Source organism: Balaenoptera borealis (genome assembly GCF_965194805.1).
Source record: "Balaenoptera borealis genome assembly, chromosome: 1".
Classification (NCBI taxonomy): domain Eukaryota; kingdom Metazoa; phylum Chordata; class Mammalia; order Artiodactyla; family Balaenopteridae; genus Balaenoptera; species Balaenoptera borealis.
This window is the reverse complement of record NC_138860.1, coordinates 136,615,758-136,629,748: the sequence shown is the minus strand read 5'-3', so window position 1 is coordinate 136,629,748 and position 13,991 is coordinate 136,615,758. Positions and strand designations below refer to the sequence as shown.

At 33.4% G+C, this 13,991-nt stretch overlaps 1 protein-coding gene across 19 annotated transcripts in view; it reads left to right on the top strand.

The window, feature by feature from the left end:
* MIER1 (MIER1 transcriptional regulator) overlaps window positions 1–13,991 on the top strand; it is a 55,362-nt gene that overhangs the window by 6,944 nt on the left and 34,427 nt on the right. For 18 of the 19 annotated variants that reach the window (XM_082357850.1, XM_082357849.1, XM_082357846.1 and 15 more), the window contains 2 exons: window positions 7,499–7,523; window positions 10,399–10,544. In XM_082357850.1, coding sequence (XP_082213976.1) covers window positions 7,499–7,523; window positions 10,399–10,544 — 171 coding nt within the window. Of the gene's footprint in view, window positions 1–7,498; window positions 7,524–7,656; window positions 7,694–10,398; window positions 10,545–13,991 lie in introns of all 19 variants that reach the window. The other variant, XM_082357854.1, reaches the window with a different exon arrangement.

The following is a 13,991-nucleotide window of genomic DNA, read 5'->3' as shown; positions in this document are numbered from 1 at the left end:
TTAATTTGGAGGCCTTTTCATGTACCTGTTGAGTGGAGGGACCTAAAGCTTAAACAGTTTTCTGGAGTGGCTCTTAGGGTGCTCCTTCCCCTTTATGGAAACTGACTTTATATTTTTGTCTTGAAGTATTTGCTATTAAAAGAGGAAGAGATTTTACTGTAGCAGGATCGATTGCTGCCAATATTATTTTTAAAAATTCAATATTCTGATTTAAAACTAAATTTAGATGTTAGGATTTATTTCAATTTCTTTTGCTCTTTGTGGTTAAAGAATTGTATTTCAAGAAATTATGAGTTGGAGAAAACATAGTTCTTTGTATTTCACTTAAATGTGACTGGATTCATTTCACTGGGCTGAAAGGTTTTTAGCCTTGATGAGGTTCTTAAGTGTTTCTTTCCTTCATATGTAAGAGGGGAAGGGGTTCTGTGCAGCTGGATTTACATATATTTTGTCAAATAGTCTTCATTGGATCCCATGCCCATTAGATAAGCAGCAGTGTGTTGTAATAGGTGATGTGGTTTCTTGCCTCGTGGTGCTGCTCACAATGGTTTGAGCTTTAAGTTCTGTAGTCATATTTTAAAGCAAGATATTGTTGAAGGAAAATATCTTAGTGTATGAAAATACGGTGAAATTTAAATTTAAAAAAATCTTACTCAGACATTTTAACTGCCTACCACACTGAAAACTTAATATGTAAATAAAAGCATTTTAACATTTTATTTGTTTTAGAAATTAAAGATGGTTGCATTCATGTAAGAGAAGAAAAGCAATATTTTGAGCCACTAATCACTTCCTAATAGTTTCAAGTGTATGTTTTCGTTTCCTTAAAAATTACATCATTTGGAGAATGGAACTCTCATATTCTCTAGGAACACATGGATAGTTCAGTTTCAGGGAGAAAAAAACCTGAATTTTGTTTTCAGTGCACTTTTTTAGTGACCTGGTATCTTAAAAATTCATCTTTTATAGTCTTCCATTACTTGTAGATGGTTTTATTTATAGTGAATTTGGAGGAAGAGTGGAGGAACCTTCATCCCCTACAGAAAATCTAGAACAAAAAAAAATTTTTAGAATGATTTTAGAGACTGGTCATTTTAAAAATTAGATAAGAAGAAATGCTTGGTTTATATTATAGAGTGCTTTTACTTTTATGTGAACTCTCAGGAGATTCATTCTTTTTTTTTTTTTTTTTTTTTTTGAGATTCATTCTTTATGCTGCCAGTACAAAGCATGTGGTAAAATAATTCAAATGCTGTGCTCTTGCACTTTTGGTTAAATAGACCTGAGGATTGATACTAACTGATAAAATAACAGTAAGTGCAAAGTGACAGTATGCGTTTATTTGATAAATCTGAGGGGAAAACAGGTTATTGAAGAAATAAGTCTCCAGAGAAAAATGTAGGTATTATGCTTCTGTGCTTTTTCGTTGTTGTTTCCTACATAGAATGACCCTGACCTTGTTTTTCCAGAAAAATATTTAATTCTTAAATACAGTTTGCTTTAGATGTGAATACAAAACACTAATTTTTCATACTTGATCTGATCATCTTAGTCCATAATAGGAAGTATGTGTTTAGTGCTTATTAAAATTGTAGTAACATTAAAAACATACTTAATGTATGCAGAAGTAATAGCATATGCTCCCTTTCTTAATACTTTTTGGTAATATTTCTCATTGTTTATTATCCCTTAAAATTATTAATCAACCTTCCAAAAGGAGGCTCTCCTAGTCACACTTAACGGAAGGAAATTACAGGGCAGTGGCAGTTTTACAAAGGCAATGAGAGAGAAAGAATAAGAGGAAGAAATAGGCGATCCTTTGGGTTTTATAAGGAATGTGGTGTACAGACCTTTGGGAATGAACAATTTGTCTTTTATTTCAGAGTTTGTAAACACATAAGGGACTTCCTTTTCAAGGGAAAGAAAGCCACAGCATAGTGCAAGACCTGTCTTTTCACCTAGACCATATTGTTGTCTCATAAAGAGAAGAAAATTTAATGGATTTGCTATTCTGTATTAGTTTTAAGTATTTTAGTATTTCCAAAAAAAATACATAATCTTGTTTATTCACTATCAAATCTATCCATTTCTCTTAAAAACAGACTCCCTGTGTAGCATTTTTCAAGGGTATTTGGATTTTGTTTCTTAAGGAAATAGGATCATCTTACTGCTATTCTTGATAGTGTTAATTTCTACTCTAAACAAAACTTGTTTTACTGCAATGAATTTAGGCCTTAAAACTGCTAATGAAAAAAACCCTTTTTTTGGTGTTTATACTTACAGAGCTATTAAGGAATTATCCAAAGTGTTTAACACCAATGCATGAAAGTCTTAAAAAGCTTAATTCAAAAGGAGTAATAGTCAAAGTGCTTGATAAGGTAGGAAAGATTAGTTGGGAAACATAGAAGTGAATTTCTTTTAGAGAATTCTTGAGACTAATCATTTTCCCAAATAATTCAGAAATACAACACTGCCATTGAAACTTCAGTGTTTCTTCATGAAAGGTAATCAGCTATATAGAAATTTATTGCATAAAGTTCAGATGGAGTCCCTGTATATTTCAGAAGATTTGCAAATTCATTGCAGTGATTAAGTTCACATACCAGTTGTTGCTGGGACCCATTCTGTTCGACCTATGCCATGGCTTAGAATGACTTTTATAATTTATAATTAGGTTTATGTAGATATGAAATTCATAAAGTAGCAACCCCCAAAAGCTTTTTGCAAATTGAGATCATCTTTTTTTCCCAGTAGTCCTAGATTTAAAAAAAAAATTTAGAAGAATCTTAAACATATCCCATCCATGGAGCTAAGTTTCCTCAGTAGTGTTTATGTCTTTTGAGCAATTCATAATAAAAGTAAAGAACTTAGATCTCAAAGGAAATTGAACTAAACTTGAAGAAATCTAAATCTTTTCATCTAAGGGAAGATGAAACTGAGCAGAGAGCTTATGCAGTTTGTCCTAGATTGTGCTGTTTGTGGCACAATTAAGACTGGAATCTAGTAGGCCTCTGAATTCCTAGTGCTTAGTAATAGCAGTTCATCCTCTGATTTATTACTACTGTGGTAAATTTGCTAGTTTTAACTCCAAGGCTTTGTTAACCAACAGCAAAGTTAAGTGATTTAATTGTGTATGGAGGAAGAGAGATGGTGGGCCCTGGCACAGTCTCCCTGCCTTCTCCACGCTGGAGTAGGCCCTAAACTCCTTTCTGTCTTCATCCCGGTGAGAATCTGTGATTCAGTGTCTGCATTACTAAGTAGGTGGTAATAATACTTAAATGGTGGTGGAATTGGTTTGAGGGGAACAATTAGGACAGTTACACGTATTGAAAAATATGCTCTTGATTGTCTGGGATAGAAGAGTCTAATGACTACTTCATGTTTTTACTACCTTATTTATTTATTTATGTTTTAGTAAGGGTGATATTCTAGTTAGTTGATCTTTTATCTCTCAATTTGCAGTTTTCTGGTATATGGGATATTTCTTACCATGGTCTAGAAAAATACAGAAGAAAAACATTTGAACAAATCTGAGGCATTGAATGTTTGTTACAATTATTAGCAGCTTGATCAGCTGAATCATATATGGGTGACGGTATAAAAGTTGCTATAAAAGTTAGCAGAGTTCATTCTTTAACTTGATTTAGCCTATTCATATTCTGTCTCTCTAGTGTTTTCCATCTCAGATAAAACAATTACGTATGTACCTAAAAGAAAACTAGGTTATTTTTCAAAATTATATAAACTTGTTAAAAAAAGAAAAAAAAGGCAAATACTAGGTTTTCTTGAAAATCTAAAAGTAAAGGAAGAAAGTGAAAATAGCTCATAATTGCATGAGATAATCTCTACTGACTTTCTTTTAAAAAAAAAAAAGAGTAATGCTTGCAAGTGGTTAAAAAATTCCAACAGTACAGAAAGGTATAATATGAAAAAAGCCTTCTTTCTGCAACCCATACTCTAGAGGTAACTGTTGTTAACAGATTCTTGTGTATCCTTTTGGGGGAAAACTTTTTTATGTATATTCCAGCCCAATTTACTCTCTCCTCTATACTTTGCTTTTTACTCCTAACATAGCTGTCTATCCAGATGCATGTACTTACATATACATATATATATTTTTTAGCATTTTTTTCTCAATCAACAGAAACAGAACTGTCTCATTCTTTTTAATGGATTAATAATGTTCCATTGCTTGGAAAAACTATATTTCATTTCTAACTAGTTAAAGGATGGACTTAAATTTTTTCCCAACTCTTTGCTATAGACAACTTTGTGGTGATAAATGATATACATGTATCTTGGTGTGCTGTTTTAGGCATATCAGTAGGGTAAGTTCATGTTGGCAAGATGATCTCCAGAATGCTTAAACTAATTCATACTTCTGCCAGTAATGTATGAGTGCATTTTAAGTACATTTTAATCCCCAATGTAAAAATTTTCTTTACTGCTTACATTTTATAATTTGAGCTTTTGCTAAAAATAGGTATTGCTACAAATGAGTACCTGTTTAGCTTTAGTTTTATTTTTCCCCTCCTTCTTCCTTTCTAATTTACTGTAGTCATTAACGGTAGATGTTGCAGGTTTTTCTAGAGGGTATTGTTAGAGATACCAGTTCCTAATGTGACATCAAAAAGAGTCTGACATGACAGATGACAACTTGCAGTCACATTTTTAAACATGCTTTGGATAGATGAAAACCATTTTAAAAAGAAAGAGAAAGTAAGGAGGAAGGAGGAGAGAGGTAAAGATTTTTTTTTTTTTAACATAGTTGTTTCCTTGGGAAGTATAGAAGGAATCAGGCTTTACCTAGGCTTTACCTTCACCACCCACCGTGGAACCTTGATCAAGTCAGTTTATCTCCCTGGGTTTGCTAATCTATAAAATGAGGTAGGTGGGGCAGGTTTTATTGCCAGGTTTATGATCAGGTAACTTTATGCATTTGAAAATATGTAGTGCTCTATGAACATAAGCTGGTTCTGCTGTTCTTTTAAATACCTAAATAAAAAATGCCCTCATTTCATACTAAAGTTTCCTGTATTATGATACTAAACTCATATCTCATTTGAAAGATAATCATTTAGTTTGTTGGTTGGACAGAAGTAATGTTTACAGTATACACTATTTTCAAATGCCTGTTTTCAAGAAGCCCGTCTTTGATTTAATTGGATATAATTAACTTTCAGGAAACCGGTCTCACTCCTGTCTTCATCAAACCGATACAGTAGAATTTTATTTTGAACATAGAATACTAAAATATGTATCTATAGGCAAACCATTCCTACTTCCCCTCCCCTAGTTCTAATCTAGATATACCATCCATCAAATCATGGTTTTAAAACATTCTAGTATGTCTTACATAATATGATTAGTGCTATCTTTGAGCACTGGGTGTTCTACCTTATGCCAGCTATACTTACAAATGCTATCAGTCCTCTGAACATTTGGTATTTTAATAAATGGAAGAAATTTCGGGCCTTTTTCAGAACATTAAAGTAACTATTTACCAATAAAACAACAATCAGTGTGGTGTTTATTGGCATTTAGCGCAGTCTGAGGTGTCTTACAAACGCAAATACAAATACAGATGCTAGTCGCAATTCAGTATCTCTGTTATTGCCAATATCTAATAACATCAGTGAAAATGTACCTTTTATTCTTCAGTAGAATAACTTATTTTTAATCAGCCTTTTTTATCAGAAGATTGTTAAACGGAATAATTATTGAAGTGTTCAAAAAGAGCCAAATGCTCAAAGAGCTATTTCTTTTTAGCTAATTTGAAAGAAGTCCTGGGTTTTGTTTGTTTATGCCATGCAAACCAATTTCAGAAGTTTACTAAAAAGGAAAAACAGCATTGTAAGGCTACTCTGTGGATAGTGAACCTGGGACCAGATGAAGATAGTCATTAACTTTGCTGTAGCCTTGAACAGAGGTTGTGCTTAAACTTGGGAAATAAAGTGTGAAGTAGAAGTGGATTAATATTTTAAAATACTGATTGGCTGTGTAATAATTTGTGTGGTGGTTAAATCTATTTTGAGCTAGAAGTATATAGCTGTTCAAAAGGTGTTAAGCAAGCTAAAAACCCTTTTTATGGTTACATTCTTTGTTACCTGCTCTACAGCTTCCCATCGGAGGAACCAAATTTAACAGTAGCACTGTTTTCACTCTGTTGTGGCAGAGTAACTTTTAAGTAAAGATGGTGGTGGGACGCTTGAAAATATATAATACTGAATACTGTTGGTCTTTTGTTAGAATGAGACAATGCTATAGGCAAGAACCATTCTTTTGTAAGAATTAAAAGGAAAAAATAGGACCCTTGAAAAAGTATGCCTCAAAACAATCTAAGTCACCACGTGGACTCTAGAATGGCATACTTACTGCAATAGCATAATGTGGACAGTTTTCAAAATGGACTTTTAACACCTTATAAGAATTTGTCTTAGATGCCTAGCTTTTGAAAAATCGGGCACTTTGCTCATTTCAGTTTTGTTCTTGCCTCTCTGCCCCATTTCTTAGTACAAAGAAGGAAAACACTAGAATATCTCTATCTTTTTGCTAGTCCTTTTGGACTTCCAGCATCTCTGACTTATAATGAACATGAAATAGATAGCTTGAAATGAATAGGCAAGGTTTCAGTTATAAAGTTTATGTCATTTGAGGCATTTTTTGAATTTCTGTTATTGAATTTGTCTTATAGGAGTTGATGTTTGCAGATGACTTGTTTATAATTGTGAATTAACTGAATTAAGATAAAACACAGCCACAGACTGTCAAGTGGTGATAACACTAAAATAAGTTGCTAACAATTTTACCTTTAAATTTTCCAGATGCTTGTGGTTAAATTTATGAGAGGTAGAATGGTACAGTAGAAGGAACATTATAATTGGGAATCTTTGTGATCTTCCATTAGATAACTTAACCTTCCCAGATTTGAGCTTGAAAGGTTGTTAATTCTGTGGTAATTTAAAAGTATGTTTTGTGTTAGTAAAGTTAACCTAATGTACTGTCTGGTGCTGAAGTAACACTTAAATTTTTCCTTCTGCTTTCTTACAACGAAATTTTTATTTTAAACAACGTTTTAAATTGTTTCTGCCTCCCTTCTCACACTCATTTTAAGCCAGAGACCAGCTTGATAACAAACCTTGGGTTTTCCCTGTATTGATAAGGAAATAATATTTTAGAGAATTCCAGGAACTAGAATCATATCTCTTGAACCACATATATTATGAGATACATGTTTGCCTTTAAAATCTGAATCTAATTCCATGTTATTGTCTTTGTTTCTAGATTTAGGAACGTTTTAGATTTTTCTCTATGCTTAAGTTAACATAATGTCAGAGAAGGGATTATATGGGAAGTTTTAGTTTGTCTTAGACAATTCAGACATTAAAACGTAACTATAGTTTTTGGTGTTTATATCAGTCATTGAATAATTCCTGTAATGTTTATAAAGATTTACTACACAAAGATGCTAATTTTTGTTCTTTTCTCCCCCACTCAGCCATCTGTTGAGTCTTCAAGTCCAGGTAAGTATTTTCTATATTTTTTATAATCTCTGTTCGACTAACATTTGGCCTGTTAGTTACATAAAGGTTAGAGGAGTTAGACTATCATCTGACTTGCTTTTCTTCTGAATGCTTCTTTTCTCTGGGGAAAAAGAAATGGATGAAATATTTGACTGCCCATGAAGGTACAGGTGAGGCTGCTGTGAGTTCAACCTCGTGACTATCTGTGGGTTTCTTCTCTCTTTCTCTCTCTCTTTCTTTTTAATGAATTGCCGCATGTATTTTGTGTAGTTTTTATTTGCTGTTTGATTTGAAGTATATTTGAAGTGTATTTTTAAAAAGGAAACATTAACTGCTTAGAAATATTTGCTCGTATGGGAAACTCAAAGTATTTGAGAAAAATATTGTTAGTGCATTTAATGAGAGAGGGAAAGGTAAAATAAAAGATTCAACAAATGAGTGTTGTTGTGAATTAAGAAAGTTATTTTTAGATTTTATTATTTGTAGTATCAGGCTTCTGTCCAAGGAAATGTTTATTGTTTTAAGTAATACTAATTGTAGGCAATTAGGAAAAAATTAGGAATAAAAACTTAATGTAAAAAAATTTTTGCTCCACTGGTGAAAGGCTGTGTCCTTTGTAACATCTGTACTTTGGAATTGATGCTAATAATAGTAGTCATGTGACCCAGGCTAAATGGTCTGTCTATAGACTCCACTAATGTAAACCAGTTACATATAGTAGCCATTAGAGGTGGGGATTTAGGGAAGGGAAGGTAATAAAATGATTAAATGAGTGCACGTGATGTTTTATAAACTGAATTTATCTTTTGAGTCTTTGCAAAGATGTAAGATACTTTTTAGTGACTTTGCAGTAGGATGGAATCCTATGACGAAGCAGTGATATTAGCCTTAACTCTGAAGCAAAATACTTACACAAAGCACCAGACTCCCTAACCCTAATAATTTACTTTTGGGATTCTTTTCCCTAGGAGATTGCCTAATCTTGGGCCTTAGTAATTAACAGAAAGGAATAGGATGGTTAGTTGGTCTCAAAGAACAAGGTAAAAAGAAGTCAACTAAAACAAGGGAGAAGAAAAATAGAGCAACATCTGTAGGAATACATAATTATTGACTAAGTGTCCTAGACGATTGCTGTGTGAACCAAAAAGTTTTGGGACATTTCCATTGAAAACTCAGAAAGAAGGAATAATGATTGGGACAAAGAAACAACAAATAAATTAGTGATTCTCAAACTGCTCTTACAGAACCCTTGTGTCTAGTCCCTCACCTAGTACTAAGATCCCTTACTAAAAGTATGCCACATTCTTCTTAATTTCCAGAAGAAATTAAGGTAATATACTTTTCTAAATGTTTTTATTTTATAAATCATTCTAAAACTCTGATAACTCATTTGTATAACAAGTTAGACAGTACCTGATTTAGCAATTATATATTTAGTTATTTTATATTTAATATCAATATTTTGTTATGTTCCTCAAAGAGCACACTGACTTCTCAGTGCTTTGCCATCTGACCTAGCTTGCAGTTTACTCATCTTTGTGAACATAGGCTCTTTTCAAGTATTCTTTGAGGCAGAATATCTACTGCTTCTGAAACTCGGGCTTACAGGAGCCTTGGAGCACAGTAAAAGCAAAGGCATTGGAATTGGCAGAACCAGGATTAAAATTCCGTTCTTGGCACCTACTGGCTCTGTGAGTTTAAACATGCTACTTAAACTCTCTGAGCCTCAAGTTTTTGTTTTTTTGTTCATAGGATTGTTTGAAGATTAAATGAGATAATGTATGTGAAGTGCTTAAGCATAGTATTTGGCACATAAGAAAATATTGTGAGGTAACAAGAACCCTGGAGTCTTGGCGCCCCTTATTCCTAATTGTCTGATTTTTCAAGAAATCAGCCTCTCTATCTCTTTGTTTTACTTATTGGTTTTCTTAGTGGAGTGAAATAGAAGGGTAGGTACATCTATTAATATAACCTTTAACACTTTAAATTGATAAAAATAAATTGCTAATTGTTTTTGGTTTTTTTAATGTTAAGTAACTCATTTGTTTATTAGGTAACAATGCTTTTGTAAACTTAAGTCCAGGTTTGGCAATAGCCAAATATGGGGATAGTTTATAGACTATATATGCCCAGCATTTGCTATCTCCTATTACAAGTTTTGACCCTATTGAGTACAGCAGTATTCCCCAGCCACAAGGCTAAAAATAGATTAGCTTATACAACAGTTCCCTACTGGATTATTTTTAATGCCTTTCATAAGAGTTTTGTATGTAATTTTAATAAACTTTGCTTTTTATACTCTTTGAGTTATTTCAACTAAGTAAGATAAGGACAGCTACCTTTATAGTAGAATATATTTTCGTGGGTATGTGATAAAATAATATTTGAGTTCAGCTGTATTTTCATTAGACTATATTCAGATGATTATGTATTTCACATGACTTTATATTCATACTCATTGGTTCTATTAAATATCAATCAATTGATTACAAATTGATTTTTCTCACACAAAAGATCATTCTTACTTGATATGACCATTTATTATTCACAACTCACGTTTTGTTGGAAGATTACAGTACTCTTCAAACATTCCCCCCACCTCCCCCCCCCGATTTGCGGTTGTCACTGTAAATATATAGAAGTGAAACAGGGTAAAAAATAATCCTTAAAGAAGATATTTTGTGGGGGGTGATAAGTAAGGGCAAGAATTTTAGAAAACAACAAATAATACTTCCTGTGCATAGCTTTTTGTGCATAGCTTTTCCCTCGTACTTTTACTTGACATATCCAGCTTCAGATAACATATACATTAAATTAATATTAATAAGATACACATAATTTGGTTTACCAAACTGTTTAAAATATTCTTTACCAGGAGGTTCAGCAACATCAGATGACCATGAATTTGATCCATCAGCTGACATGCTGGTTCATGATTTTGATGATGAACGCACATTAGAAGAGGAAGAAATGATGGAAGGAGAAACAAACTTCAGTTCTGAAATAGAGGATCTTGCAAGGGTAAATAACAATAAGAGCTAGAGAATGAAGTGGTTATAACTTTTTTGTGGAGAGAGGAAACACAAAATTTTAGTTCTCTACTTTATTTTGGGGAAAGTGGTATTATATATAATCAATACTGAAAAATTCTATGTGGTCATAGGTGGGATAATTTAAAGTTGGAAATTTTTTAAAAAGAACTTTATTATGTGAATTAGAATTCAGTAGTTACTTTGGTAAAACATCACAAAGTCAAAATATCAAAAATATCAAAAAAAGGGTACTAAATTTCCTCTTACATACCTCTGCCTTCCCCCAATTACTGCACCTTTTATTTACTCCCCTTCAGAAGCAAAATTTCTTAAGAGTTGTCATCATCTTCCTCATTTCCTGCTTACTCCATAAAGTGCCCTAGCTTGTCTCTGCCTCTTTCCTATCAAGATAACCAATGATTTCATTGTTATATCCTTTGGTCACTTCTTTCTCTACTTAACTCTCAGAGGTATTCAACACAATTTACCATTCCCTTCTTTTTTTTTGAATTTTAGAGCACCCACTGTCGTTTTCCCGATCTCCTTGTTCCTCTTCAGTGTCTTTTGCAGACTCGTCTTCCTTTCCTCAAGGATTAGATTCGGAATTTCCCAGTTCTCAGTTCTGGGTTGTGTTTTCTTCTGTCTGTAGATCAGTGCTCCTCAGAATACAGTATGAGGGTCAGCTGCATCAGAATCACTCATGGACTTACTAAGAAATGTGCATTTGTATGCCTCTCCCCCAGGCACACTGAATCAGAATGCGGAGGGGGAGCTCAAATCTACATCTTCACTAAGTGTGCACACCAAGTTTAGACACTGCTAAGTTAGGTGGTTGATCTCATTTAATCCCATGGTGTCTGTGTATGCTCGGTATTTCTTAGTTATTTTTCTAGCATTAACCTATACCCTGTCTCCAGTTTTGTTTATCTAACCACCTGCTTGACATTTCTGTTTGGATATCTCAGTAGACATCTTTACATTTTAAATGTCTAAACAGAACTATTGATTGATGTTCTCCTTCCTCTGCCTGTTTCTTCCCTGTTTTCTCCATCTCAGTAGAAAATGGTACTACTATTTACCTTGTTGCCTGAGTCAGAAACCAGGGAGTCATCTTCCTTCATTCTCAATATCCATTCCTAAATAAACCTATCATTTCTATCCAGAAATATCTTTTATCTGGCTCTTGTTCCATCTCTGCTGCTGCCCTCAAGCCCAGGTCACCATCATTTTTAGCTTAGACTATTACAGTAGCTTCCTAACTGGTTTTTCATGTCCTCTTTTACCACTCTTCTCTCCAGTATATTACCACAGCAACCATGATGATCTTTTCAAAATATAAATCAGTTTATATCAGCCTTCTATTTAAAAAACTCTTCAGTGGCTTCCTGTTACACCAGAAGAAAATCCAGACTCGTTGCCCTGGCCAGCAAGGCCACCTACATGACATGGTCCTTTATCCATTTATTACACTAGTTGTATAGCTACACTAGTTGCTTTTGTTCTTAGATGTGCTGGTTTTTTCACACTTCAAGGCTTTTCACCTCATTCCCACTCTCTGGTATGTGCTTTCTGAGTCTGGCTCCTTATCCTCTCAAGTCTGGGCTTAATATTCCCTCCTCAGAATGGCCTTTCCTGGCCCCTAATCAGCTTTTTTTAACCACTGTACCCCATTCAGTGCCTTCTTTATGCCTAACACAATTTGTAATTATATGTTTGTTTAATTTTTTTGTCTGTATCCTCCTTTAGTTCCATGAGAGGAGGAATAGTCTGTTTTATTCACCAGTGTATTTCATGGCACCTAGCAAGAGTGGTCACTCAGAGTTTTTGAATGAATGAATAAATCAGTTTGGTATGCTATCATTGAAAGGTATTATGTATACAATCTGCTGTACTCCATGACAAAAAGAACATAAGAAATAAGACATATGCCAGCCTTTAAGCATTTGGAGTACATAATGTCATTGAAAAATGAATTCTTATGCTTTTACAGTAGTAAAGATTATATGTTTCAGAATTTTAGTTTAGAACTTTTTAAAGTGTACAGTTAAAAAGCTGGAAAAGTAGTCTTATTAAGTCAGATCTTGTCAGGTGATCCCATTTTGAATCATTTAGTGATTAAAACTGGCTTAATCCATAATACCTAAGCAATTCAATATTTTATTAAGCCAGACAACAGAATTGATCTTAGTGGTAATGGTGTAGAGCTGTTATAAAAGCTTTTCAAGGATGAATTAAAAAGAACACAAGGAATCTGGAGTCAGAACTATTCTTTAGGAGAGGCTGGAAAGCCATTCAAAAAACTGGGATAATTTGCTTGGATGATTCAGAACCTAGGTGAACATCAGAGGAAACGATTGATTTAACAATCAGTCACAGTGGCTTCATATATTCATGAAGCGGAAATGCAATTATTTTCAATTATTTGCCTGTATTTCACAGAAACTTATCACTTTAGATATATTTTCTTTTTTCTGAATAACTCATCCATGGCATAAAAAGTAAAGGAAGAAAATCGTATATTTTCCATTTTTTCACATTTTGTGTTACTCAAGTAATTGAGTAAGTAATTACTCAAGAAGAGATAATCAAGTACAGGTCAAAATAGGTTATGAAGTGGAATGATTATTGTTTTATTTCAGAAAATGGGCTACTATATTTAATTACTACAAAATTACTAATGGGCTTCACTAAAATTTTGGTTGTGTTATGGTCTTTTCCTATTTTCTCCTTTATTCTACCTCCTTCCCCAGTCCCTTACAACCCCCCAAAATTTGCTTTCAAATCACCCTTTTTTAGGAAAAAGTAATTAAAATATACAAAGGGAGAGAAAGACAAGGGAACCAATCTTTTACATTCTTTTCAACCAGACAGTCTTAAACCTTCTCAGAGAATACTTATAACTTTTCCCAGAGTAATTAAGGCTTAGGTGTAAGTAGCACATAATCACCAGTGCTTTCATCTGTAGCCTAGAGCTGAGCTACAGGGCCAATGTATTGGATTTCCTATAGTTGTAAAGTCTTCAGGTCCAAACCAAACTGGTTTTTGTTCTTATTAAAAAGGTGAGCAAAATTTTGTCATTGATTACTAATTTGCTTCTATAGAAGTGAAACATCATAGTTGTGTCAGGAATTGGTAAGGTAGTTTATGCCTGGCACTTTGGTTGCATGAAATGGACCTTTGATGTAATTGGGGCAAAATTTTGACAGTTGATTCATTCAGGAGTTATCAGTAACTGCAATAACCTGTAGTTTTAAGTTCATTCAATGTGAATTCTAAAATTTCAGTGTAAACTAGCTTTTATGTGTATTGTTAACGTTTGTATGCATGAATCTTATCAATATAAAATATTTTAGGTAAGTTTAGCATTTGAATGTTTTAAGAGAATTAGATGTACAGGTTAGAATTTATTAGTGATCTTAGAAGTGTCAGAATCATT